The sequence below is a fragment of the Nipponia nippon genome, unplaced genomic scaffold (genome assembly GCF_047370975.1).
Source record: "Nipponia nippon isolate SJK-2023a ecotype South Korea unplaced genomic scaffold, ASM4737097v1 scaffold_4, whole genome shotgun sequence".
In the NCBI taxonomy this organism is placed as follows: Eukaryota; Metazoa; Chordata; class Aves; order Pelecaniformes; family Threskiornithidae; genus Nipponia; species Nipponia nippon.
In genome coordinates this window covers 91,775,251-91,802,802 of record NW_028262358.1, presented here as the reverse complement: position 1 = coordinate 91,802,802, position 27,552 = coordinate 91,775,251, and the positions used below count along the sequence as shown (strand labels likewise).

The 27,552-nt window shown below is 36.7% G+C and overlaps 1 protein-coding gene across 8 annotated transcripts in view; it reads right to left on the bottom strand.

Moving 5' to 3' along the window:
- The window catches only part of COL12A1 (collagen type XII alpha 1 chain), a 103,513-nt gene that overhangs the window by 15,795 nt on the left and 60,166 nt on the right, over positions 1-27,552 (bottom strand). For all 8 annotated transcript variants that reach the window (XM_087774602.1, XM_087774607.1, XM_009475632.2 and 5 more), the window contains 21 exons: positions 25,884-26,013; positions 25,571-25,690; positions 24,810-24,956; positions 23,872-23,988; positions 23,268-23,414; positions 22,703-22,777; positions 22,012-22,151; positions 19,891-20,014; positions 19,547-19,690; positions 17,139-17,303; positions 16,208-16,246; positions 15,976-16,114; positions 13,682-13,824; positions 13,192-13,301; positions 7,882-8,031; positions 6,605-6,682; positions 5,891-5,977; positions 4,972-5,025; positions 4,349-4,444; positions 2,254-2,307; positions 955-1,008 (listed from right to left, as the gene is read on the bottom strand). In XM_087774602.1, the coding sequence (XP_087630728.1) occupies positions 955-1,008; positions 2,254-2,307; positions 4,349-4,444; positions 4,972-5,025; positions 5,891-5,977; positions 6,605-6,682; positions 7,882-8,031; positions 13,192-13,301; positions 13,682-13,824; positions 15,976-16,114; positions 16,208-16,246; positions 17,139-17,303; positions 19,547-19,690; positions 19,891-20,014; positions 22,012-22,151; positions 22,703-22,777; positions 23,268-23,414; positions 23,872-23,988; positions 24,810-24,956; positions 25,571-25,690; positions 25,884-26,013 (2,313 nt within the window). The remainder of the gene's footprint in view (positions 1-954; positions 1,009-2,253; positions 2,308-4,348; positions 4,445-4,971; positions 5,026-5,890; positions 5,978-6,604; positions 6,683-7,881; positions 8,032-13,191; positions 13,302-13,681; positions 13,825-15,975; positions 16,115-16,207; positions 16,247-17,138; positions 17,304-19,546; positions 19,691-19,890; positions 20,015-22,011; positions 22,152-22,702; positions 22,778-23,267; positions 23,415-23,871; positions 23,989-24,809; positions 24,957-25,570; positions 25,691-25,883; positions 26,014-27,552) is intronic.

Below are 27,552 nucleotides of genomic sequence, written 5' to 3'. Positions count from 1 at the left end.
CAGAGGACCAAGATCTCCCTTTTTGCTATTCTCTTACTCAGAGATTAGCTGAAAAATCTGAGGTTTCTACTTAAATGAAGAACAATCTCCCTCTCAGATACTTCCCCTGCATGAAGACATGCTGAGAAATCCCATTTCAATAATCTAACACATTCACAAATTAACATTGATGGTCCATGGTCCACTAATGGCCCACCAATTCCATGGTATGTTCTTTGGCAACTGCCTATCACATGGTGGTCTGTTTTCATTTCTGGCTATCAGCTCCCACTAAAAGATAACTATAAATGCGTATATCAGCTATTAATTTTGACTGTAAAGGTAAGTCATTGCTTCAGTCATCTCAAAGGTGATATGCCACTGTGAAGACAAAAAAGATTTGCTTAGTTGACCCCAAATTAGAAGAAAGGGATTGCAACAACTCCACAATGAAATACCTGTGCACATGCCCTTCATTATGAAGACATTTCAGGATCCCCCATCCAAAGAAAAGTTCTTAGCTCCAGGTAGTCAAAGGTTAAGGAGCAAACTTGACCTCCACAGTAAGAATGGCACAGACGGATTCTTTACACAGATGACATCTCCCAGACATTGAGACAAGCAGAATTTGAAAGGGATCCCCTGCAGCAGCAACAGTGTGTGGAAGACAGCAGGGCTGAGTACCTCAGCAGAGCTCTGCTCAGTGGACATACTGCTCTATGGGTGCAGGCATCTGAGAACCTAGTCAGGAGAGTGAGCAGTGCAATTTTTACAGAAACTATCTGGCTACCCTATGGCTATCTGGGGAGATTTTCACCTCCAAGTCTTGCCAGTCCTTCCGCTTTTATGTCTCTAGGTTGGATACTGATAAAAGGACTCCTTTTGAAAAAGCACTTGAAAAATAAATATATGATAAAGAAGGGGGGAAAAAAACATTACTCGGTCTTTTCAGAAGATAAACTGAGGAAACCTTACCCTTTCGCCTGGAGGTCCTGTTGGGCCAGGTGGACCAGGTAAACCTGGGGTTCCCTAGAAGGAAAAGGAATGATAAACTGTATCCATGACACAACAATCATCACTGCTATGCTAATCATCCCAGTATTTATGCACACATTTAAATATCTAACTGTCCTCAATGTTTCTTTTTGGCATTTACAAAAATAAAACAAACCTTTAGGAGAAACCATTTATTTCATATACATGATACAGGAGTCTTCACCCTCACTCTACTTTTTACTTCCACTTCCTTACCAGCCCATAAGCCAACTGCAAAAATAGTTTTCAGTACTGTTGCCATAAAACAGATATACCTGGTTTATTGCCTTTACAAGCATGACTTAGAGATGTCAGCTAATCCTTTAGCAGTCTGTAGCATCAGTACCACTGCTGTAGGAACTGGATATTGAACAGCTTTGTATCCTGTTGTCATGTTCTTCCCCCTTTTTTGTCTAATCTCACCGTACACTAAAATGTAGCATTGCTTTCTACAGGACATTACTACTCCCTAAATGTATATTACTCAGGGTTATAAGGACTAATGAAAGAAGTAAAGAATACAAGGCCCTTGGTTCATGACTGACGTTACCTGATATATGAAACTAAATCTCCCATACAGTCTTTATATCCCCAGTAAAATCAAGGACAATATAGTAACCAAGGAATATTAGTTGTGTCACCACATGTGCAGATCAATGACCTTAGATTATTAAAATCTGGTTGATTATCAAAAAAACCCTTATTTTTTTCTCCTCAAACCCTAATCCTAGTTTACAATGGAGAAACCTGCAAGTAAGTGAAATTTAATATTTATTTCTTCTGTCAGAAAGCATACAATTAATGTCCCAAGACCATTTGGCTTCCAAAAGTAGAAAGCAATTAGACAACATTGCTGAAGAAGGGTTCAGCAAAGGTTCTGCAACCTCTGTTTTAGGAAGACATTTAACTGCAGGTGGTCAGAAGTTGAGACACCTTCCTGGGGAGTTATCAGTGTACTTTTCCTAATCCAATGGTCTGTCCCTGTGCATTCACAACTATCCAGATGGACATTTGGCTTGACTCACTACAGCTGCTCTTTCACTCTTGCTATTTTGAATGGTTTACTATTTCCTACATTTCAAATTCCTATGTATAAGATAATTATGTTTCCAATACTATTGCTTAGGAAGGTATGAGAAGAGCCCATGACTCCTGGTGGTGTCCAAGACAGCTGTTCAGCAGCCAGCCTGCATCAGGAATAGTGTAAAATGACATTATTTTGTCTAAGTATTGACTTACTGATCGCCCTGGTAGTCCAGGCTGGCCAGCATCACCTTTCATTCCTTGACGACCCTATAATTTTCATAAATGACTGTTAGAGATTCTGAATTACAGAATAGGTCAGTAAAATAATTAATTTGTGTAAATGGACACAAAATAATTCCTGCAAGATGCCTAAATTAAAGAATCCATGAGCCATTTATGTATTATTATTTATGGTTGGACTCGATGATCTTAAAGGTCTTTTCCAACGTAAATTATTCTATGATTATGGAATAAAGCAAGAGACATACACCTCTTAACTGAAGCAATACTGATCATCTCACAAATATTTGGAAATAAAGGATGACTGGTTGGCATTATATTAAAAACATAGGCAAGCAGACATTTGGAAGGGGCACATATTTTGATAAGGAAGTAACACAGACTTCTCAGTAACAGAGACTGATACCAGTGTCTTCACAAGCAGAAAAACAGGGAAGTGTTACATGTTTTCTCCCAGCCTCCCTTATCTTTCTCAACTGGTGAATGGAGCTGTCTACACTCAGCAAAGGTAAAAGCTCAGTCTTTTTAAAGTATCACAGTTTTTCTCTAACCTATGGTCTAAAAGGCATTACACAGTTCCAGGACGCAAGGTGTAGGAGCATATAAAGAAGCAAGGTATTGCCTTTCACAACTTGCTTGCATTCCGCATATACTACAGCACTGCAGTATAAATGCACAGTCTAAACCTACATGAGCTAAATTTGACAATACAATATTTATTTTCCACAGTGGTTTATGTGATAATATAGCATTAATAACTGTTGATGACACATAAAAAAATCAAAAAATTTGTAAACATAGCCTGCCAATGCGAATTGCAATTGATATGAAAAATGAAGTTACATGACTCAAAAGTGGCACTCTAACATTGTTAACTAATGAGAAGTTCCAAGAATTATGTTGGGTTTGTTGCTGCTTTCGTTCCTCAAGGGTTTTCAAACTGAATGTGACAAACAAAGGTATTTATTGTATTCCACATATAAAAGGAATGTGTTTGGCCTTTCTTGCTGTTTGGCACCTCTAGGCCATCTTGATGAAGTTTTCCTCCCAGTATATAACAAAAAACTGAAAAGCATCTACACTGGTTAATAAAATATTTCTACTTTTTCCTTACAAAACAGAAGGTATATCTAATCTTGGAGCACATTTTGTTTTCCATTTCCCAAATCACATTACAGACTGAGAAGATAACCTGGTTTCAAATGCAATATAAGACAGTGTGCAATCAGACACCAATTCTGTTATTTGTTTTCATAAACTTTACATTTTAATCAAAGACCTCATACAAAAAGCTCCTGATTGTGCTAAAATTCAAGCCATTCCTAAACAGGAAACATCAAAATTATATTCCTGCTTTTGGGGTGATTACTTATTAAAATGTGGCAAAAGCAGTCTTAATACATTCAGAATGTAGACAAAGGGTTACCTATGCTATCTGCTCTAAAAACCCGAATCTGGTGAAACTTCATCAGTGTTAACGGAGTTACTCTGACTTTGAAGGCATGTACATGAAATCAGAAGTAGCCTTTCAATAAAATATGCATGCCGTTGCCAAGAAAGCCCCCTTGGAATGAAGGGCTATTTTGTTATGCCTAGATCTAGGCACCCATTGCCTCTCTGAACTTTCAGCTACTGATTTAGGCTCAGAAAATAGAAGTTGAACATGTAAATCTGTGAGAAAGGATTCAGAGTAATATTGCATGCTTAATTTTCCTGCACCACAGTTTGATAGTTTTGAGTCCTTGAACTTGAAGGCCTCGCAACTCTACAGAAAAGCTGTAAGAGAAAAAGTGGAGTAGCACAATGTACAGTGCAACACTTAGACTCTGTCCCTTCACAGACATCCCATAAGCATATGTAACATTCAGGATAGAAAATGCTATTGTATTGGAAAAGACTTGTTTCAGAGAGACTTGTTTCGTAATACTGTGTTGCAGGGAAAAACAAAATGTTAGGGCAAAGCTGCCACACTCTTCCCAAGACCACCATCCTCTTCCCAAGGCCACCACCCCCATGGACAGCTCTGACTCCACACACAGTGCCACCCACACTTGGAACAGCCACTCACCGGTTCTCCTGGGATTGACAGCCCATTGGGGCCCTGTGGACCTGGAGGACCTTGAGGGCCAGGAGGACCTGTCTCACCACGAGGACCAGGTGGCCCCTTAAAGCAGAAAATTGGAACAAGATTGTAAATGACAACCCCTTCTTAGATCTGTAACCCAAAATCCTTTGGGTTAGACCCTTAGGGTAAGTCAGAAGTCTGGAGACACATTTAATACTTCAGAACAACTGTGGAAACAGTTATCCAAGTGGCATATCCTTTCATAAGCTATTCTCTGATTCATGTTGGTGATCTCAGGCCAATACAAGCCTTCTTGCAATGTTAATTAGAAGTATAGCTGTCTCCTCTGTACAGAGGAAAGGACAACAATGCCGCAGAGTGTGTATTAACACCCTGATGCATGTACTCCAGTTTCCTGATGAGCAGTCAATGCCTTTGAGGCTACATATATACATAGGCTGTGTATACATAGTCTCAAATAGGTAGGTTGCACATAAATAACATATAGGAATATTTCCAATTAAATTTTAGTCTCCATTCTTAGCTCAGCATAGACCTAAGCATACAAATTTTCATACAGGTAAGCATGTAGCAACATTATAGATGCATTCCAGAAAGATACTTACAGATGATCCAGTCAAACCCCTTTCACCTCTGGGACCTTTAGCGCCTGGGCCACCCTAAATTGAATATTTGGAAATAAAATGTATTTCATACAGGCACATCATACTGGTGCGCATTATGAATCATCTTTATCAAACTCTTACGCAAAAGCCCAAAGTTTTGAAGTGTATAGATCACACTGCTAAATAGAGTACTAGAATAAAAGATGCATCAGAAACTCAGGTAAACCACATCAGCTTCAGCCTCACCAATTCAGCCCATGAAAAATTATTGTCATTTTTGTCTCTGCAGACATAAACTTCTTCAATTTATATTCATCAAAATCTCTGGATACCTCTCTAGTAGACTGCCAGACAACTTAACTGGGCTTCAGATTCCTCATGCAGCAATTTTGACAGTTTCAAAGTAGAAGGACTACTGGGCTGAGTATAACTCCCTTATATTCAAAGCAATTGGTAGGAGCATATCCATTCCATAGATTACTCTCTCTCCACATAAAAAAAGAGAGTAACTAATTTATTTCCCTGATAGAGTAAAGAATCTTTCCTTGGGGTGAAATCCTGACTCTGTATTTAGGAAAAATATTTGCACAGTCCATTAAAAATATCTTGTACATGAAGTGCAAGATGGCTGAGATTGGGCCATATTCTTTCAACCTATCAAACAATGAGGAGCTATTCACGGTGATCAAATTGGAAATATGGGAAAAGGATTATTGTATAAACAAGCAGAGATGGTAATAGCTGCCCAACTGTGTTTTAAACTAAGATGAAAGGGGAACAGATTACCATGATCTTATGGACGTGTTTACAGAAACCATCTCTCTGACTGACCTTTGTTTCACAAAACCAGAGATCAACACAAAACTACTTCAATAAATTTCAAAATCAGAAAATCTGTCTATTACGACTAGTTCCTTACAGCTGGTCCAGGGGGTCCTGGAGGTCCCACGCTGTCTTGAGTACAGGTACAAGCATTTGGAAGAGCTGGGCATTTTGCTTCATCCCTCTGAAAATTCAATCACAACTATTACTGTCCTTTTAAAGAAAAGTACTTGGTGGCAGTATACTTTTCTACAACAATAACAGCAAGATTCTCTGTTATCCTATTTTCAAGTACAAGTAGAACTCACAGATAAACAGTGGTTTCCTAATGTTTCTACAGGACCTTTCATATTTTTAGCAGATTTTCTCTGAGAGCTATACAAGACACTAATAACAGAGGCACAGGCATAATCAAATTCAATGCAACTTCTGTTGTCCTAATATTTATATCCATTAGACAATCAGCTGGCACTGACAAAGAATAAACTAGTTACTTTTTGAATTCCAATCTAAGAACAGATTAAACAAAAATATAGCTATTCCATTCATAATACCTAGGATCTTAAATATCACTGAAATACAAAATATAACTGACATTTTTTCCACCATTCCTAAGGGATTCAATTCTAGCACATTACAATCTTTCTTCTTCAGACACAAAACTTTAATGTGCAGTGTCATTCACTGGCTGCTCTGAGAACTGTGATTTAGATGTGTTGTCAGTACGAGGTATAATACCAGGCTAACATTGATATTGTTATTTGCTATTAATAATGACTTTCTGAATAGCTTCTCATTCATTTATACTTACCATAGAAGGAAGATCACAGCATCTGTCTCTACTAGTCCAAACTGGACTGCATACAATATCAAAATTCTGGATTTCTAACTGTAAAAGAAAGGAGGACTCTTGAAAAATACTAGACATGTTACTTAGTGGCATTATCATTAAAAATGACTCCTCAAACAATTTATTTCTAATGTAGTTAACATCATTCAGACTTTTACTTCTTTTTTTGACACTGACAGAAAAATGATTTTAAAATAATAAAAAAATTTAAAACCAAGCCTACATAAGGCTACAAGAACTTCAAGCACTTATGCTTGCTCTTGTTCTGGGGCAAAAGGTAACCAAATAAAGTGACTTAAGAAATATTTTGCAATACTTAATGAATAACACCGATGAACGTCTACATCAGCTGAGTGCCTGTGCACTTCAACATGAAATCTCGCTGAAAAACTTCTGGACCAGCTCTAAGGACTGCAGTCCTTGGGTCATATATTAATTCAGATTCATGTATGGAATTTTCCACTGACATGAGTAGGGAAAAATTCTGCAGAAAGGCTAAAGTGGAGACCTTAGATAGACTGTACAGTAAAAGCAGTTTCCTCTCTTTTTTTTCACCCCAAGAGTTATGATCCTGTAGTTTGATACACACAGCCAAACAATTGGTGGTGAGCACCAAGAATCTTCTTCAGATGTTAGGGTTTGCACACATGGGTCAGATTGCAGACTTAAATCTTCTAATACAAAGCCCAGGTAATAGCATTGGTTACACATTAAGTATAGTTAATCCATCAAGGTAACTGGTGTGCCCTCCATAGCAGCAGACACTTTTTCATTATAGGTTTATAGATCATAAAGCCAGTGGGGATTACTCTGATCACCCACTACAAGACAGACCATAGGACTTGCCACAATTAAAACCTATTCATTAGAGTATGTCTTTTAGGGAAAAAAAAAAAAAAGACCCCAGTCTTCATTTAAAGATTTCCAATGATAAGAAATCCACAGTAAATGGTTCCAATGACTAACTGCTCTCCCTATTAAAAGAAAAACATTTCCTCTCTGGTTTGAATTTACTTGACTGCAACTTTCAGCTATCAGATTTCTGTTCTTGCAGTTCTGCTAGAATGAGAAGCTATCAAGACCAAACTTCTCAGTTAAGTATATTGGGTCTTGGAGCACAGACACTTGAAAGCTTTGGGTGCAATACCGGTTTCTTAGCAATCCTTAATCTCTAAATCACTTTCCTCAGAAAATTTAAAGGGCTTGCATTAATGAATGGATTAATGTTTATTGCTTACTGTTGCTGATCTCCGGTCACCTTTCAGAAGTTTCCCAAGTATTTCGTAGCCATCAGTTGTGATGTTCCCAGCCTCCTTAATTGGTTTTTCCAGTATTTCACTGCAGTCAATGTAAATCTTAACATTTGATGAAGTTACAACAATATGGACCTGAAAAAAGTTTAACATAATATTTGGAAAAGGCACATAAGCATATTTACTTTACTAACAGTATTTCACTGTTTAGGTAATACTGTTTCAAATTTTCTTCCTAGTAATCCTGCTATACTTCCAACTGGTGGAAAAATTCAAACTCAAGGAAAGTCTATAGCATTAGTAACCTCTTTAAAATGTGTTGAAGGTCAATAAGATGAATACACAAGCACAGCTAAGAAGTACTACTTAATATAATAGTTGAACTACAATGATCTATTTAAAAAAGCTTGCCTGAAAATTGCTTTAAGATGGCATAAAAGTACAAAATAAAAAGAATTTTTGAGAGGAAGTGAATATAAGCTTTTCTTGTCCTCTTCTCATGGCTGGGACCACACAAGAGTTATATGAGTCTGTGACGGCCCACTGGCTAATAAGAGCCTGTCTGTAGTTCAGAGAGTAGATTGTTTCAGATCCAAAGATCCAGGGTTCAGTTTCCACAGATGACTCAACCAGAGGCATTGAGATACAGGAAGTAAGCAGAGAAGCCTGCCCAGAAAAAGACAAAATAATGGAAGATGCAAGAGAGAAATTTCCATGAGAGAAATTTGGCTACAAAAACATATGTCAAAATAAGGGCAAACAGGGAAGAAGAGGAAGAGATTAATTATTGGAAATACTGGAAAATTCAGAGGAAGAAAGGAATGACTGCAACAAAGGGAGAGTAAGTTTACCAGGAGAAGAGAATGAAGTGTTTGGGGAAAACACAGTAAACCTTAAACAGAAGAACAAACAAAATTGAAGAAAAGGTTACCATTCCAAAAATTTATAGTACGTATGGTGAATGTTATGCAAGTGAATTTCCTACATATCTATGAAAACAGAAGACATTCAGGAGTCTCCAAGAAAGAAACAAGGGTCTGACATTTTAGTAAATCTAATATACAGTTGATGGAAGAACATCTTAAGGCAACAGAAAGGTTTCAGTGGCTTTATATACCTTATATACTGCATATATTTTATATACAACATTATAACATCTATGTAATTGTTAAAATATCAACACAGTAAGATCAGCAGTAAAGAATGCTTGAAGTATGTATTTATATTTTAAAGCTTCTGTTATCACAGTACATAACCCTTCAGAAATATATTGCTATTTGATGACTGCTTAAAAAATTGGCATGAAGTTGAAACAGAGATTCCCTTAAATGTCCTGAGTCAACAAGTGCCTGAACAATCTCCTGAGAATTTGTTCTTTTTTCCATATTAAATATTTTCCCATGTGGAGCTGTCTCCAAGGCACAGCTTATCTAAAACTCTTTAAACATTATGTGCTTATGCTTTATATAATTGGAATTAAGGCTTTTGAAACTGCCCTCATTGTTTTTTATCTGAAATTCAATCGGCATCACAGTTTCATTCTCAATGCTGTGTATACAAGTGTTTTTTTTAATTAACATTCCCAACATTGTTCATTGACCAAATTAAAAAAGTAGTGAAAAGATAACTGAGTGTGTCCAAAGTATATTACATACCAATCTTCCCACAAAATAAAATAAGCACCATGCCAAAACTTTAAATTCATTATCATTTATATATCATATACTCAGTCATTTGATTATATGACTAAATTTTACAGGTTAAGTAATGCATCAAACAGTTTAAACTCATCACAGATGTAATTTATTATTTCTGAAAGGTACCTAACATGCAAGTCCTTCTATTGGAACGTTAAGCATTTGTCACAAATTAGATAAAGCAAATGACACCTGCATAGTGAATGCATATTACTGCATTTTCATTTGCACACAAAACTTAGGAGAGGCGAGTCTACGTCAGAATGCTGAATGGGATCATCAATTTGAAAATGTTCAAACAGCAATGACTGCTGAGCATCGTCTATCTATCCCAAGAAGAAGCAACCCCAGCAGTCAAAAATCAGCAGGGCTCCCCCAAGTCATTGACTCAGTTCACTGCTGATTTAATGCCAGCTCTGAATTCCCACCTGAATCTCATGGCCCAAGCATAAATCTAATAAAAGTATGCATCTAATGTTTACAGTAAATAAAACGTCTCTGTATTCAATCATGCTATATTTTGTTTTCAACAAAACATTCTCAACAGAAACATTCTCTTCAGTTTCTAACACACCAACATAAAGCATCACTTCTGACCATTTCCAGTGCCAGAAGGCACTGAGGTTTTAAGAAAGAAAACATACTGTAATCTTTCTCTCTGGGCCCCTTCTAAGACAAAGTTTGATGGTGTTCTGATCTATTGCTAAATGAACCACATCAATAAGCTAAGCAAACTATTAAACCATATGTACATCAGCAGAAAGACATACACTCATTATCAAGTTTCCTGTGGCTAACTACTGCAAAACTGCAATCTAAAAGGAAGTCTAGCATGGTAAGAATAAGAAAGTAGAAGTTGTCTGTCTCTCCAAAACATTCAGTTATAAATTTAATGACTGTCTCAGGCAGTCAGGATTTTTCCTATGGGACTTGCCAGATTCAACAGCTTTCACCATAGCTATGCTACGCAAAGTGTGCAAGTATGCCAAAGTAAATTTCCCTGCACAGTTAGGTGTAGTTAACTGTGCTTCACTGAATGAGCCAGTAAGTCATCGAATGAAAACCACACAAATTATATTTTGGAAAACATCTTCTTGCATTCTAAAGATTTGTCATTTCTTTGAAACTGGATGGTAGGAGAAATTGCAAAATTACCTTCTGAAATGTGTTAATCATACTTTCCTTCCTTCAGTTGGCTGAAACTACTGCTATCCTTTATTAGGAGCTAATCAACATGGCTGATACATAAGGCTTTCCCAGCACATGAGCATCCCATGATGCTATCATTAACATGACTCATATAGCAATCTCAATAATCATCCTGGAAGGAATCCAGAGCAGTCAGCTCAGTTACATGGTAAAAAATCCCAAATACAGCTCTTTAAATCAAAGCTACTCCAGTTACTTCAAATACTATCAAAATCTGAACTTTTGATTCCTTTCTGGGAAAAAAAGAAGGGGAATGACACACTACATTAAATAACTGATACTTTTTGCTTAAGAAATAGTCTCATAAGCAAGAATTCATAGTTCCAGAGCTTTAAGATAATTTGCAGATGGCTGTTACTTCTGCACATTGTTTGGCATCTTAGGAATGCTTTCTGTTCATATGTATGAGTGCATTTAACCACTAAAATAATACAAAATTCTGGATTTTTATTTCGCCTGTAATTGTTTTTCATCAGCAAGTGTAATAAACAGTTATACGTAACTGCTAGTATTGCTGGGATTGCAGGTTGTTCCCCATCTGCTCTGATAAATGAGCAGAGCTTCACTCTAAGTGCTGTCAGATAATTCTGCTCAGCTTTATCACATTTAGAGGAACTACAATGAAAAATATGACTCTGAATGTCAACGAAATTAGCAGCAGACACTTAAAACAGACTGCTGCCAGTACAGCATGTAGAGAGCTTCACACCACTGACCTGAAGAAGGGAAGTCTCAACTCTCACACTGATATCTAAAAAGAGGCATGCTACATGCTGCTCTGTGTCTTAACAGTACTTCTTGGTGATAAAACGATTCAACTTATATGCCAAAACAATATCTATCCTAGCCTTTACTGACAGTTATTCTCACTCCAGGAGACTGATACATTTCCTTAAAATTCAGTTGTCCTACTAAGCTATCAAAAAAAAAAGAAAGGCAAAAAGCCGAACGCCAAGGACAAAATAGAGGCTGCCTAAAGCAGGTGTGATCGAAGCATACTCATAAGTATCAGCTACAACATCAATGACATAAACATTTCTTCATATATACAAAAATAATTAGCCATTAAATAAATTATAAAACTGAATAATTGGATATAACATAGAAGCAGTTTGGGAAATTATCCTCTGTCAAATTCTGAGGAAACCAATAGCTTTTATAGTACTGTGTGATTTTCATAGTCAGCCATGTTTTAAACAGATGAAGTCACAAAACATTATAATGCTGGCACCAGCTATCTTTCCCTGCTTTAGCCTAGCAGAGCTAGGTTGACAATGTGGCCTCCAGTATCAGTAAGCTGACACAGGCAACCTCTTATCAGTATCCTCAAAGGAATGCTAGTAGTGACTAGTCATGCAGGAGAGGATATCGTAAAGAAAACAAATGTTATACTCCAGCCATATTTAGTCATCAGAAGAAAACTAAACTAAACAGAAGGGAGATAAACGAAAACATGAGAATGTGCATTTCAGCTGACCAAAAATGTTGCAATTGCAACTCGCTTTCTTACCCTAAACATATATACTTATCACAGCAAGAAAATATTTTTTAAAATATGTTTTAGATATATATGTAGCCTGAGTCAAATATTTCTTGATGACTAGAGGTAAGGAAGCCCGGCAGGATCAAGTTTTCATAACTCAGTGCACGAAATTAGAAAAGCAAGGACAAAACTATCACAATTGGAGGCAGATGCAGTAACACGTAAGGATTTCACTAACCATTTTGACAACTCAAAAAACATGAGTTTCATTCTAAATTGCAAATAGATTATACGATCTTTTATGGCCTCTCTCTCATTATTGTTGATTCCTCAGTTAACGTTACTTTGGAATATTTTAGGCGCACTGAATTTAAGCCAAAAATATGCCAATACACATTCATACATACAAAATATATACATATACATGTATTATGTTTCTTAAATATATGAATCTTATTCAATATGCTCTTCACCTCCCAAAATTGGTTCCTTGCCTTTATAAGTCAATGGCTACTTACTTTCTGTGGCTATATCTTCCTCCTCTTTGAATGATTTCAAATCATTACACTCTTCCCCCAACCTTTTCCCACCACAACTTCCTTTCCTTTTTTTTGCAGTTTATCTTTTCTTCTTCTTCTTTCATGTGCCAGGAGTCACACTACGATGTCTTGTTCAGATATATCCCTCCACTTACACAATCTTGACAAATTCTTGACAAATCTCTTACGTTGGTTCAAAGAAGAGCTATAACTTCAGACATCTTGTTTTACGTGATCTGTAAGTCCCTATGTCAACTTACAGTACTATATAAAGAACGCATTTAACTGACAGCAACTTCTGCTTGCTTGTCTTTTGTTTCAAAGAACAGCACTTCAGAAAGCAACATTTGTCATTTCAATCCTTTACCTTATGGAAACTTCCATAAAAGATTTTCTTTACTTCATCAGTATCAAAAGTTACAGTTTGAACCTCTCCCCTTGTATCCTTGTTAAAGAATGACAGCACTTTGCTGGCAGCTGCAATAAATGAAAATAATATATTTCATTTCATATGTACTACTGAAACCACCACCCTAAAATACACTTAAAGATAAAATGTAGTATACCACTCAATTGGGTAAACACAGATTACAGATGGTCTTACTGACCCATAAGTACATAGATGTATTTTCCATTGGTTTTATAGGTAATACCAAAGTTGAAACGTAGCTTAGTTGAATTATTCTTAGTTGAAAAAAAAATAATTGATGTACAAAGTAAAAAAAAAACAAAAACTCTAAAAATATATAATCCTTTTACCATGTAGGAATGCTTTGGGTTTGGAAATATTTGGGAAGAATGCATGCAAAGTAATGTAACATACAAATTCTCTGTACAATAAGCATAATCATCCTTACGATCAAGCACAACTCCAACTTGTGGTTTGTAATCTCTGTCTGTAATCTGCCAAATTGCAAAAGGCTCATTGGGGGATTCGGGTAGAAGACGGAATAACAGAATGATAGTGTACGCCTGCGGCAATCCCTCTGGATGAATCTCCCTGTTAAGAAATGTGAAGACATTTTTTCACATGGAAACACATGAGGAAAATAAGATCTTCATAATTTGCTCTTTTTCAAAGAAAAGACATGAGAGTAACAGGGAGACCACAGTGTTTAATGGAACTGAGTATTTTAACTACTCTCTCAAATAGAAAAAAACTTTGTGATAAAAAACAGTATGTGATTTGTTAAGATGAACTCACAGCCTTTCTTCAGTTGGTCCAGGCACCATGGTTATGGAGGAAGCCAGAATATGACCAAGAACTCTTGGAGATGTATTCTTGTGGCAAGATTCTCTATAAACTACACATATTTTAAATTCCTTGATGATAAGTACAGAAAAAAGGACCATAGCTTTATTCTTTTTTCATCTGGCCTGTTTTAGACAGGCAATGGAAAACAGCACTTAACTATTGCTGCTCATCAGGCACGGATACAATGAAGGAGGTATTAAATGTATTCTCTGCAATTGGTGACGCATTTGGGCTCCATCTCATTCATCAGTGGCTGAGGTTTAGATTTGTGATGTTCAGACTGTTAGACATTAACAAAGCAGAAAGCCAAAAGTAAATAAAATCATGCATTAAATGGCCTCCAGCACTTTCTGAAGGGGAAGGGAGGGAATGCAGGAAGGTCATTGTAAGAAAGGAGGTAGCTTCTGCTTCTCCTTAACCATTATAATGGAACTGAGAAGGGGATTTGGCCTCATGAACATAAACATAGAAACCTCAAAATGAAGAGAGGAGCTTCTCTGCATTTTAGGCAAAGCTTATGTACCCATACAATTATGGACACTCTGTAATAATAGCCATATCACTAAGTCAACAACACCACACAGCACAGTGCAGGAATGAAAATATTAAAGTAGATATAGCAACACTATTTATAACTCGGACCAGGTTATCTTAGATATGGAAACAACTATGCCACCAGGATCAGGATGTTTTTATTGCTTTGCTGACTCAGTCTAAAGTGAGTTTTATTTTCTGGCTTCTCATGAAAAATAAATGCCCAGAATACTCTGGCAAGTCTACTTCGCCTCTTACAGCAGACAACAGACTATGTATCACAACATTCTAAAAAAAATGAAATAAATAGAAAGTCTGTCTTTTTATCATCTTACCCTGATAAATGCAAGGTTTATCTTAATGTAAAAGAGTTGCAAAACTGGGATTATATGTACTTCCCTAGATCATAAAAATCCAGGCTGTTGGAGACCTATCACGCCCATAGCTATAATGGCACGTCAATGAACTCAAAAAGTCCTCGAGTCCTCCACTTTTAAAGTTGTGAGCTGAAAAGGCTGGCAAAACCAAATTATTTCTTCATACACCTCAGCTCCTGTGCCTGTGATCTGATCTTTACTCAATCTGGCAGGGTTGCAGAAGATTTCAAAGGCTTGTATGAAAAGAAGATTCAATTTCCTTAAATTTAATAGGAATAATGGGCTATCTTTAGGCATCTCCTCTAACTCAGAATGACTTTTTTGAAACTTACTTAAATAGATGGGAGAGGAACAAATGTAAAAACAAAAAGAGACAAGTACTGTTCTCCTCTTAGTAAAACTAACTGCTAAGTCTTTTTTTTTTTTTTTTTGGTGAAAAAATGTTGGAAAGAATGACCGTATATTACCCCTCCATAACCAAGCTCTAAGACCACAGGGCCTTGAAAACTCCACTCCATTTGCCAAATACAGCAACTAAGGTAGCGGAGAAAATACCAGAAGTCAATGGTGTCAATGTGCTGGCTACTGCAGTATGAATGATGCCCCTGCAAAAAGTGGTGCTTATCCCTCCATGTTGAAACCATTTCCCTCTGGCAATGTGGAGCTTGTTGCATTAAGGAGGCTGTTGTTCAACTGCCTAAGGACAAACTGTGGATTATATGCAACTCAAATTGTTAAGAAGCATAATCTCCAAAAAAAGAACAATAAATTACTGGATTAATAGTGAAAAGATTGCAACGGAAGAAACAGATTAGCATTTAATGAGAACAACGATAGATGTTCTTTGGAGTATATTTCTCAGAGTTCAGTAAAAAGAACATCAAATAAATGCATCTTCCATAAGATACCAATGCTATCATCTATAAACTCTATTAATCTTTCCTCACCTGCTTGCTCTAAATATGAGTCTTTCAGGTTTACTTACCGTATTGGCTGGCTGACAAAGGCATTTTTGTGGAGTCTATATGCTATATAGCTTGGGAAAGAGCCTGATTCCAATGATACACCTTGTACAGAAGCAAAATGCTTCTCTGTTAGATTATATGATTCCAGCATCTTGAAACCTTTAAATCCGGAGAGAAAATAAAAAATAAAAACACTGTAGAGCTGTAGAAGACACAAATGAACCTATGCTAAAATATTAGACAATTACTTACCAGGTGAAGTGTATCCCTCCAAGTAAATAAGAGGACAAGCTAAAAGAAATGAAACAACATATAATTCAAAACTACAAAACCTAATAGGATATGAACATGTATATACTTCAGAAAGTTTTATTACCAAAAAGTCTGTGCTATTATTAGGTATCGGCCAACTTTTGTTACATTTGTCATACTGTGTTCTGCTCTGTGGTAGATGTACTGTTAAAATCTTTACTCGTAACTTTTAGTAGTACATTTCTACCCCGACAATTTGTATGGAATAACAAATGAACCCCCCAAATATTTTAAGAGTCTAGTTCATATGAAGAAAGGAGCACAATGACACAGTCTTTCCATGAATATTTAAGGCATGAGTCAGGCTGCATAATAGCTGTCAGATTCACAAGGAAAAACTTCAGATTTATATGGTTCCTCAGGAGCCAGCGGATGAGGCAGTTAGGGAGTACGCAGATGCACGACAGGCCTGAGAATTTCTCATTTTTGCCATAGAAGGATTTCACTTGAGTAAACATCTGAACTTTATTTAGATAATTTTAAAACAGCATCACACAGTATAGCTGCATCTCTTTAGCACCCCTAATTTAATTAGTTACCCCAGTGGTAAATAAGAGATCTGTTGTGTCTCCCAGTTCACATTAGGCATCATTTTACTTCCTCTTAAAGAGCAGTAGTTCTCACTGACTGTTACTGGTTTTTTGTTATACCAGTACTTTTGAAATGTGAGACAAGATTACATAAAATGCAATACCTACTTCAAAATTTTAAAAAAGTAATGTGCTCCATTAAACTATGTCCAGTTATTATGAAACCTAACTTTTATATATGAATATTTCCTTGGATGTACCTTAAATGGGATGGCAACTGTAGCAGTACGTAAGCAAATGTGTTAATTTGGGAAAAGGAAAAAACAATATCTTCTACTCACTTGAGGTAGCTGTCTCACACACAAAGGTGACAAGGTTATCTTGAATCTTTTCAAAGGCATCAAAGTCATCAACAATAAATACATGACGCTCGCTGGGCTTGCTGGCAATCTTGGCCAGCTCATTGTAATCTACATCAGCCACACCAACCACAAAGACACTGAAGCCTGTAAAAATAACACTTGTTACTTGAAATGTAGTAAACATATATTACCATTTTTCAGGTCAATATTTCACAAACCCTCTCTATCATTGATTTCTCAGGCTCTACCTAGTCTTTTATCTGGCCTTCATTATAAGCATACATTCTGGACATCCTTTCACCCTGTCAAAGCTCAGGAGGGATTAACATGATTTTTGCGTCTTTTCTTCAAAACTTTCTCCTCCTTCCTTCATTGATTTTTGTTGGGCATTATCCAATCTCACACAGACTTGCCTACATATTCCCCTCGCTCTTTCATACAAAATGTACAATCCTCTCAACTCTACAGTATCTTAAATCCGTTCTGAGTCCAAAATCCCTGTGCACACTATTAGTTATCTATTTCTCTATCTGTTGCCATGTCCTGCATTTCATGCTTCTCAATTGCCCTTTCACTTTCTTAGGGTGGTATTCATCTCACCAGTTTTTACTTTCCAAGTTAGCAACAAGTCTAAGTTAGTTGTCTAGTCTTCCTCTATAATCAACAGACAAACATGGGCAGATTCAGAGTGCAATTCATCTCACCTCCCTAAGATGTTAACCTCAAGATAGAAGAAGCCATTGTCTGTAGGTGTCTATCTGTTGCTCTCTTCATTAGCCATAAAAAGACCCTACATGATGACCTTAGACTAGACATTTAGTTGTTAGGTGGCTTAAGTCAAATGAGAAGAACCCAGACCCTAGAATTTAATCATATCTCTAGGTGTAAAGGCATAATCTATTTCTTCATCAGGGTGATTTTCCTCTTCAAATCCTTAAATTAGCATCTCCTTGCCTTCTATGTCAAGTTTTTTTTCCTGCTATCTTCTAGCCTTTACAGAATTCTGTCTCTGACTCATTTCTTCCTTTCCCTTCTTCCACCTAAGCCTCCACATGATAATTTGACCTTTCTTTGCCATACCAGAAAACAAGGAAGAAAAAAAAAGTCACTGCACAGTTCAGCACTACATAGGAAAAAAAAAACTCCCACAAAATTTCATTGACAAGAAACTGCACAAACATTGGAAATGCTGGTTGGAGGCTGAAAGCAGAATCCACATTTATTGCAAATGATAAAGCTATCTTTATTTACATTTTTAATTTTTCAAAAAGAAATGGGAGATAATTATTCCTCTGTAGCCAATTCTGGCGAAGCTTTGGCTGAATTACTCTGTCCAGCTTTGAGCATGACCTTTAAGATGCAAAGAAACCAAAGCAAGCAGAGAGGAGAGCAAAAATGATAAGAGGTTTGGAAAACACGATCATCAGGAGGTTGAAGGAAATGGGTTTGTTTAGTCTAGAAAAGAGAAGACAGAAAGAGGAAATGACAACAGGCTTCAAATATGAAGGCCCATTACAGTGGACAATGATCAATTCCTTTCCTGGTTAACTAGGGAGATGAAAAGATGACAACAGTTTCATTAGCCTAAAGAAACACTTAGGTGAAATGTGAGGCAAAGCTTTCCAACTATTAGGATAGTTAAGCAGATTATCCACGGAGACTGTAGAGATTTTTATGAATAGGTTAGCCAAACATCTTTAGAAACTATCTAGACAGAGTTGATTCCTTCAGATCACAGAGGCAGAGAAGACATGTAGTTTACATGCCAGTGATTTCCATAAGGAAGTACATCTCCTTACTCAGGGAACAGGACTCCAGGTGGTGCATGCACTGAAATGCAAAACAGCTGAGTGCATGGACAGGAATAGATTATTAGACTCACACAAGCCACATTCAGCAAACCTGAAGAGGAAGTGCAATGCTTCTCAGCTCAAAAGTCAGTTCAGACCCAGCTCCAGCAAGAACAGTTACTTTAACTGGAGATACACTGGTTTATACCAACTGAAACATAAAGCTCAAAAAGCCATGCCCATTACATCAAAAGCACTAGAATGGAGTACCCTTCACAACAATCTCTGGGGTCTACAGAGCAAGGAAAGAAAGAAGTAATCAAAAGTCATGTCTACGAAACAATACGCGTGAGGAATTACTTGAAAGCCTTGGGAACCCACATCCTTCCCCAGAGAGAAGGCTAGAGCGAGAAAAATTAAGTCTGGCCCAGAGAGTCTAAACTCTTTACATAGTTTTGAGTTTTTCCCAAACACTCAGAATACGTTTCTGAGTCCATAAATGATGAGTAAAGGATTCCCAGATAAATGAAGCACCACTTATAATTGCATTGCTTAATACATAAGGAAGTGAAAGAGCTAGTACTGTGAATTGCTTACCAGAGTGCTGTATGATCGTTGCTGCTTTCCTCACCTCATCCTGAGACCGACCATCTGTGACAACAACAAGTACCTTGGGAACACCTCGCCTCATGCCACTCTCCCAAGTCAAAACCTTTTCTTTGATAAATGTTAGGGCTTTGCCTGCAAAGTGCACAATGAACAAAGAGTCAGCCATATTATCCACAAGAGAAGAAATCCCTTACTTTACTTTGAAAGGGCAACAGCCACACAACTAAAACAGAACATAAATACCTAATTCTTCAGCCATGCAATATTAGAATAATGAGGCAGTTTCTGAAAGCATTTTATCTTAAAGAAATATAATTACTGCTCAGAATTACCTGTCCTTGTGTTTCCTCCTCTGTACTGAATATTTTGAAGAGCTCCCAAGGCCTGGGCCTTGTCATCAAACGTATTCAGTTTAAATTCGGATTTTGCCTCATCACTGTACTGCACAAACGAAACCTGAAATGGAATACATCACAGTGTTCAGTCTCATACCTTAACGTTCACACCAACTCTCTCCACTGAAGTATGTATTGTGGTATATTAGTAAGCATTAAATAACTGAAAAATCTTTTTCATGTATGTATGATTATGCACATACATATATATTTACAAACACAGATATCATCACAGCAATGTACACACAAAACTTTCCTCTCTTTCTCTTTCATGTATGAAATGTGATGTGACCTTAAATACATATGATTAAATTATTGCTATTACTACGATGCAATATATATAGTGCCTATTCTCTGCTTCTGAGCAGATGTATAGTATCTAAAAAACCTCTTCCAGGTTTCTTAGGAAATACAAAAAGAGCTTGGCAACAGAATGTCAATAAAGTTGGACATACAAAAAATTGTGTCTCTTTTGCCTTAAATACTGAAATACAATCACTGAATGTTTGTTCTGAAATCATCTTTAAATTTAAATATTGTATATGCAAATATTTAATTTTGCTCTTTTTACATGTTCTGTAAAATTGCAATATTATAGTATACTAATTTGATGCTGAAGAGACATCTCTCTCTATGTATATATTCACATTTCTTGAGGTAAATTCCCCTTTTAAAATTATTAGTATCCAATTCAAAACCTGAGGTTGCAACTGTCTCAAGAGGTATGTGACTTAAATATTTTACTAAACGTTAGCAGTTACATGTCTCTGTCACCTGTATCAGGCCTTCTCTATCTCTAGACCAGGAACTCATAGTAATTCACAGGAAAAAAATATTATCAAACAAACAAACAAATGGAAAGGAAAACTACCCAGTACAGATTAGAGCTTGGAAGGATAAAGAATGTCTGAGACAAAGCAAAGTATGAGGGGTACCTTTTCCTTAAAAATATGTCTAAAGAGTTAAAGATAGGGAATCAAAGACCTAAAAATATGCCTAGAAAATGAAAGGCAGTTCATGAGCAATGTAAATAGTTTTTATAGTTACTGGGGAAAATCGCTCTTCCACAAAAAAAACCCACCACCTTCAGCCTTCTAATCAAGGAAGATGCATTGCACCTGCAGGTCATTGCAATACTCAAGAAATACCTTGTTTGAAACTCTCTCACATCTCATGTTATTCACTTCATCTAGTGAAAGAGAAATGGTTATGGGAACCTAGGCAGTGATCTCATCCAGCTTCCCATAAGCAGAAGAAAACCAGTAATGGTGCAAGGCTTACAGTAAGCCTAACAGGAAATGGCTCTGTCATAACCATGATCAGCCCATAAATCCTGAAAGTCTATTCCTCACTAGCTATTACTGTTCCGTCTTTAAAGATGCACTAATTCATTAAGAGGACTAACTTTTCACCTTTTCATACTTTCACTATGCCCACTGTGGAGCGGACCCATGTTATCTGTCTTTAGGATGGGATGAAGAGACCTCTGGAAGTGCCTCTCTCAAAGGGATTCTACCTACGTACTTACTGCAGTGGGATTCTAGGCAGCTCACCCAGACAAGGCTAATGGCAAGCCAGCTGGACTCTTTACATGCACAAAACTTCTTTCTTGCACTAAGAAATTAAAACATAACCCTCACTCAACAGTCAAACTGTCCCCAAAACAGATTTCTGATATGACACAGACAAAACCTAGCATATAACAACTAGGCAGTGTGCCAGTTGTTGATGCCCGATACAAAGAAACAAAAATATAAAGTTAACCATACATTGACCATGCATGACCCCAGTTTCTCTGCCTTGAGGATTCCCACGCACAACTTTTGCCTTTCAAAATGGTAACCTCTCAGAACAGATTGGATTCCCTTTGTATTTACAAAATGCCCAATATATTTCATAAATAGTTATACATATACACGTACACTTGCATTGTACAACAATCTCATACAAAAAAATAACAGCATTCTGGAAGAAAGGAAAAATCAGATGTAACTTTAGTAATTCAGCTTCATCTTCAGTTTCCCTCCAAAATGTACCCAATGGAAATGACAAACCTACCTGGATTCCAGCAGGATTAATCAAGTCAAAGGCTCCTACTGTATTAAAAACAAATTTCACTACTTTGTTGAAGTTATCATCACCAATACTCCAGGAAGCATCAGTCAAGAATACTATGTCTGCTTTGGCACCTCTGCATACTGAAAGACCAAGAAAACAAACACTTAAACCACGTCATTCATAGCGCTGTTAAATAAAGAGCATTACTTCAAAATTTGAAAATTCAAGAATGAAAAATATTCAGCAAACTTCTATTACCATGCAGTCCACGTGGCATATGGCTTATGCTCAATGTAAAACCATTTATTAAAAATTTTCAAAGAAAAGTGCAAGAAATTAGGAAGAGCTCAAGAATCAAATGCAAATGTTTTAAACGACATTTCTTTTCTGAGCAGCTACCATAAAACATAAGTTCTCTGCTGAGGGCCAGGCCCACAGACTTGCTGCAGAGCTATAGAATATCATCTTTTTTCCCCAAATGTATGCACCTTGCTGTCCTAAACAGCGAAATTTTGGAGTCCAGTAAAGCTCAACAGGAAACTGATGGCATTAGGAAACTGGTCTCAAACTTCATTTCACTAAAATGCTGTGCTAGTTTTGAATCTATTTAAACTTATGAAAAATAGAATTAAACCCTGAAGCAGTGCAACCACTATGTAAAAATACTGAATAAATCTACAAATAAACATACCATCCCGAGCTGGAGGGATTGTGGGAGGTGGAGGAGGTGTAGGTGGCGGAGTTGGTGCCTCTGTAGGTTTAAGAACTGAAATAAAATAATATTTCTTTTTTACTATACATAAATTATTTCATTCAAGGAAAAACTCTAGATTATGTATTATATTACCACACAGAAAAATTCAAATTTTTTCTCACTAACCTAACAATGTATAATTGGCAAGGAAAAATTTCTTGTGTTACAAGAGCAATGAGATTATAGCTGCTGTTGAAACAAAGGTACATGATTTCATTATAACAGGAATGCTTTTACATGAGTAACACTGCACTCTGATAATGCATCCCAATTTTTCATCCAAGTACTAGGAAAGACTTGGTTTGAAGAAGAGCATAAGAATTTTTCTTCCCCTTATAAAATCCAGTTGACATTACACTGAGAGAAAGAGGAAAAAAGATCACTTAAAAGATATGTTGAAAGTCATTTAGGAGCAAGATAAATTCTTCAGCTGAAACAAGGCACGTTCCATAGCCAAAACTTAAGGTCCACAGTATCACACTATCTGTATCTATCTATCTACCTGTACGCTCCCTCATAGAGACTGGAGGTCCCTCAAGGTTAGGGGTCTGAACAAAGACGGTAGCGTTGTATTCTGTGTCTGGTGAGAGACCAGTAAAACAATGGCTTGTTTCTGATCCACGTACTGTGATTTCCTGTCCTCTGGAACCTGTCAAAACAAAGCCCAATGGAAAGAAAGTTAGAACCCACTATTTCCCTTTCAATGTGTGCGCAGATAACTGTAGAAATTAGAGACCTCTTGCAAGGAGGCTGGAGTGGATGGAATAGCAGTCTTATTCTTGTCCCATAAAAGCTTTTCTAGACCAAGATTATGTGGTGATTATCCACCCTGGACCATACTGGAGAGCAACTACATTCCAGTGTACATGTGAAATCCAGGTAACCAGCAGATTCTCACTAAAGAATGTTAACTTGACAATAAGCAGCACTCCCTCTTTGCAGTTTTTTCACCACTCTACAAAAACAAGTTACATTCAGAGCTTTAAAGCTCAACCAGATGCACCATGATTTCTGGCAGAGGCTTGCCACCATCCCCAGTAAGTGGTGCTGTCACTGAAATAAGACAATTATGTTTCCAGAAAATGCAAAAAATAAAATGCACTTACCATCAGCTGGGTTTAGCTTCAGCCTGTAGGAAGTTGCTGACCGATGAGCTGACCACCGGATACAGAAAGTATCCCAACCCACTTTGTAACTTGTTAGGTCAGTGACATTCAAGTATACTGTGAACAGAGAAAGAGATAAATTGCTTTCTGAAAAACACCATGTAACAGATGTTAAATGAACCACATCAAAATGAAAATTATATTAGCCGTGCTGGTCCAGAACTTGATTTTTTTTGAAATACTCAGAGAAGGAAAGGGCAGTTCTAGTCAAATCTCTTCATTTTCTGTCACACCCTAGAGATCCCAGCCTAGCTATTTACAAAGGCCCAAAGTCTGATACCCTTCCTGTATTGGGTAACAGCCTGTTTTATGAGTTTTCACATGAGGTAAATTGAGTTCTATATAAGATAGGAAACTTCCAAAAATCAGAATCTGACTCACATACATGGCAGTATGAAAAGAATGTACTGAGTCAACAAAACTCAAGATGCTTGATTTATCTTAACTGAAGAAATTTTTAGAAGTTTCTTAGCTGAGGCCATCAACAAAATGACCTCCTTCCAAAGCTGAAGTTTCAATCACTGGACAGTCCTGTGAGGTAAAGGCAGAGTAGCAAAAGGCCTAGACCTGCTTAGCATGGTTAGATTCTGTAGTACCCTGGAGACAGTTAAAGATTGACTCCAACTATAGCTGAATAAAATTTTAGGAAGCAGACTAGAAAATTTTATATAATCAAATCATTACTTGAAACTGTATTTCCATTAGTGTTCCCAAGCTTAGTGTTTTTAAGATCTACATCATGGACAAATGATAAGTATTCTCCATGACAGGATATTCAGACTTTCTAACAACCAGCCTTAAAAATCCTCTCTTAATCAATATTATCTCAGATCAGCATATGTATCTAGCATGACTACAACAAAATTATTTTGACTTACATGTAGTGCCTTGATCTGTCAAAGGTACACTCATTCCAGAATCATACTGGGCATAAACATTCACATCGTAAGTAGTACTGGGAGACAGATTATGCAAGGTGTAGGAAGTCACTTCTCCCACAAAAAACTCCATGGGCTCATTTGAACCTTGAATTGAAAGGAAGCATTAAGAAAGTACAGAGAGAGAGAAAGATTCATGATTAGGTGAGCTACAAAACTATCTGCTTTTACATGTCATCAATTGTTAATCTCATTTTTTCAAAACCAAAACATACTAATTTCTTAAATTTTAGCATATTCGACTGTTGCAAACAGAACATACACATAGCTTTACAAGCTACTGTGCAATGTTTAACTTATAGAAACGTATTTATGTTGTTTCACTGTCACATAAAACAAACATTCTGAATGACATTAGTACCTAAATACCTGTCCAATACTCATCTCACATACACCAGTTCATATCCTCAGAAGAACAAAGAGGTATTAAAGAGAGGGAAACCAGTTCTGGTCCAGGACTTTATCTAGACACTGTATTAAATTTTAACTAGACAATTCAGTCTCTGTAATTGAACATTGTATTTGATAGTTTGTGCTTCTTATAAAATACTGATAATAAGCTTCCATCAAAATCAGTAAACAAAGGAAATAAATAAACCCTTTAACACAAACATTTCACGATATGTATGATTTCTATTCTGATCTCCCATCAGCTACTCACTATTCTGGAAATGGTATACTCAATGAAAAGGTTTTCTTACCCACAGGTTTGTATACAATTTTATAGCCAAGAACAGGGGATGGTGAAGGATCCCAGGAAACTCTGAATCGTGTATACCATTCATCAGTTATATACATATTTTGAGGAGGAAGCAGGCCAACTAAAAAGAAAGAAAAACACTTTAATTAGACTAGTGACAGGGTTTCCACCTCTAGAAACTTACATTGTAACTCTGTCAGGTAATAATCATGTCAAAGATGTAATTAACATAATGAAACCTTAACAATGTTAGAGTACTTAAGGAATATGTGCCTTAGATTTAAAAAGGAATATACAATATTAAAACTAATTACCAGTTCTGCCATTTCCAGTCAGTTGTCCACCATCTCCGTCTTCATACACAGCCACAACAGTAATTTTATATGGCGTATCTGATTGCAGTGGTTGTAGTATCACATTATTTCTTATTCCAGGAACTGTCACCTAGAACACAAAAGAAACAGAGGTAAACAAACTCGCAGTCCTGTAACTGATCAATAACGACAGTATCTAGAACTAAAAATTTGTTTTGACACTCGGCGCACTTTTTTTATGTCCACTGTAGATAAAGTCATTCAGGATATCTTAAGGGTTATAGCCTATAAACAGCTATTAGTATTTGTTATTTTAAATTATAAAACACTGTGGTCAGCACAAAAAGATAAACCAAATTGACTCTTCAGTCCGTACCCTCACACCAGACTGAGATGCTGCAGTTCCTCACCAGTATTCAGTACTGTTCCCTCATAGAAAGGAAAAAGTCTTGACGATGAGTTTGGAGAGACAGAACAAGGGAGGGAAAAGCTCCTAAAATGGGGATGGAAGTCAAAAAGTCATTCACGCTACTCATCAGTTGCATTTCTACTTTTTCATTATCCTCATCTTAGGATATCGTTTTCTTGGCAGGAAACAACACTCAGTCTGATAAAGAAGCTCTAAATATTTTGATATGTAAAAACATGCCTGTTTATGCATCCCTCAATCTCCTCAGCTTCCTGGTGCAGACATGCACTATTGCTCCCTTCTAACGAAAAGGTAGGTATAATCCAAAAAGTGACACTGCTCCATAAAATGGCCATAAAGCACTGAAACTACAGAAAGTAACTTGAGGTATCTATCTCAAAAGCATGTCCCAGTCAACATTTTCCATTATTACTTTATAAAAATTTTCTGTTGTTTGATACTTGCTATTTTTATGAAATGTCCAGTATTTTCTGGAAAGAGGATATGTGTGTTGAAAAATATGTGTGTCCTGGTTAACAAGTCCAGTAGGAAATTTTCAACCACTGACTTTTCAGCATGCCCTATTTAATAATATGTTAGCAGTAATAGCATTTAAATAGCGCTCTATACATGTTACATTTTGGCTGGTGGCAGTCAGTAGGAATTCTGTCATTGACCTTTACAGGATCTGAGATTGGCTTTGCTATAAACACTCAGAGAATTTTATAAGCATCAGATTAACTTTTGCTATCATTAAGCTGCAGGAAATTAAACACAAACACTTACAATTCATACTGAACCTTACAAAAGCAAGTTAGACACTGAATCGAAGTTACCATTGCTTTATTATTAAACTCTGCCAACTCTCTTCAATTTATAAAATGCAGACTTATGTTTATTCTGTATCTTAGCACACTGACTTCATAACGAATAGCATATGAAGTAATAGATGGCTATTCACTGTAGCACAATGTTTGAACTAAATGTCAGGTAGCAGGTTCTGCTCAGAATCTTCTGATTAATGTGTGACTCACATATTTAACATTATTTTGTACACAAGTTGGTTCATTAAACTGCATACGTTCTGCAACTTTGTGGGGAAAAAACAAACAAACAAACAAACAAACAAACAAAACCCACCTGTTTCATACAAACCATGGCTTCTCAGCATTGACAACAATGACCAAAGAACCCATAGAGCATGCAAAGTGTATTACATGTAACTAGGTGTCTTTGTTTGTCTGTTGCCTAAAGTATCAA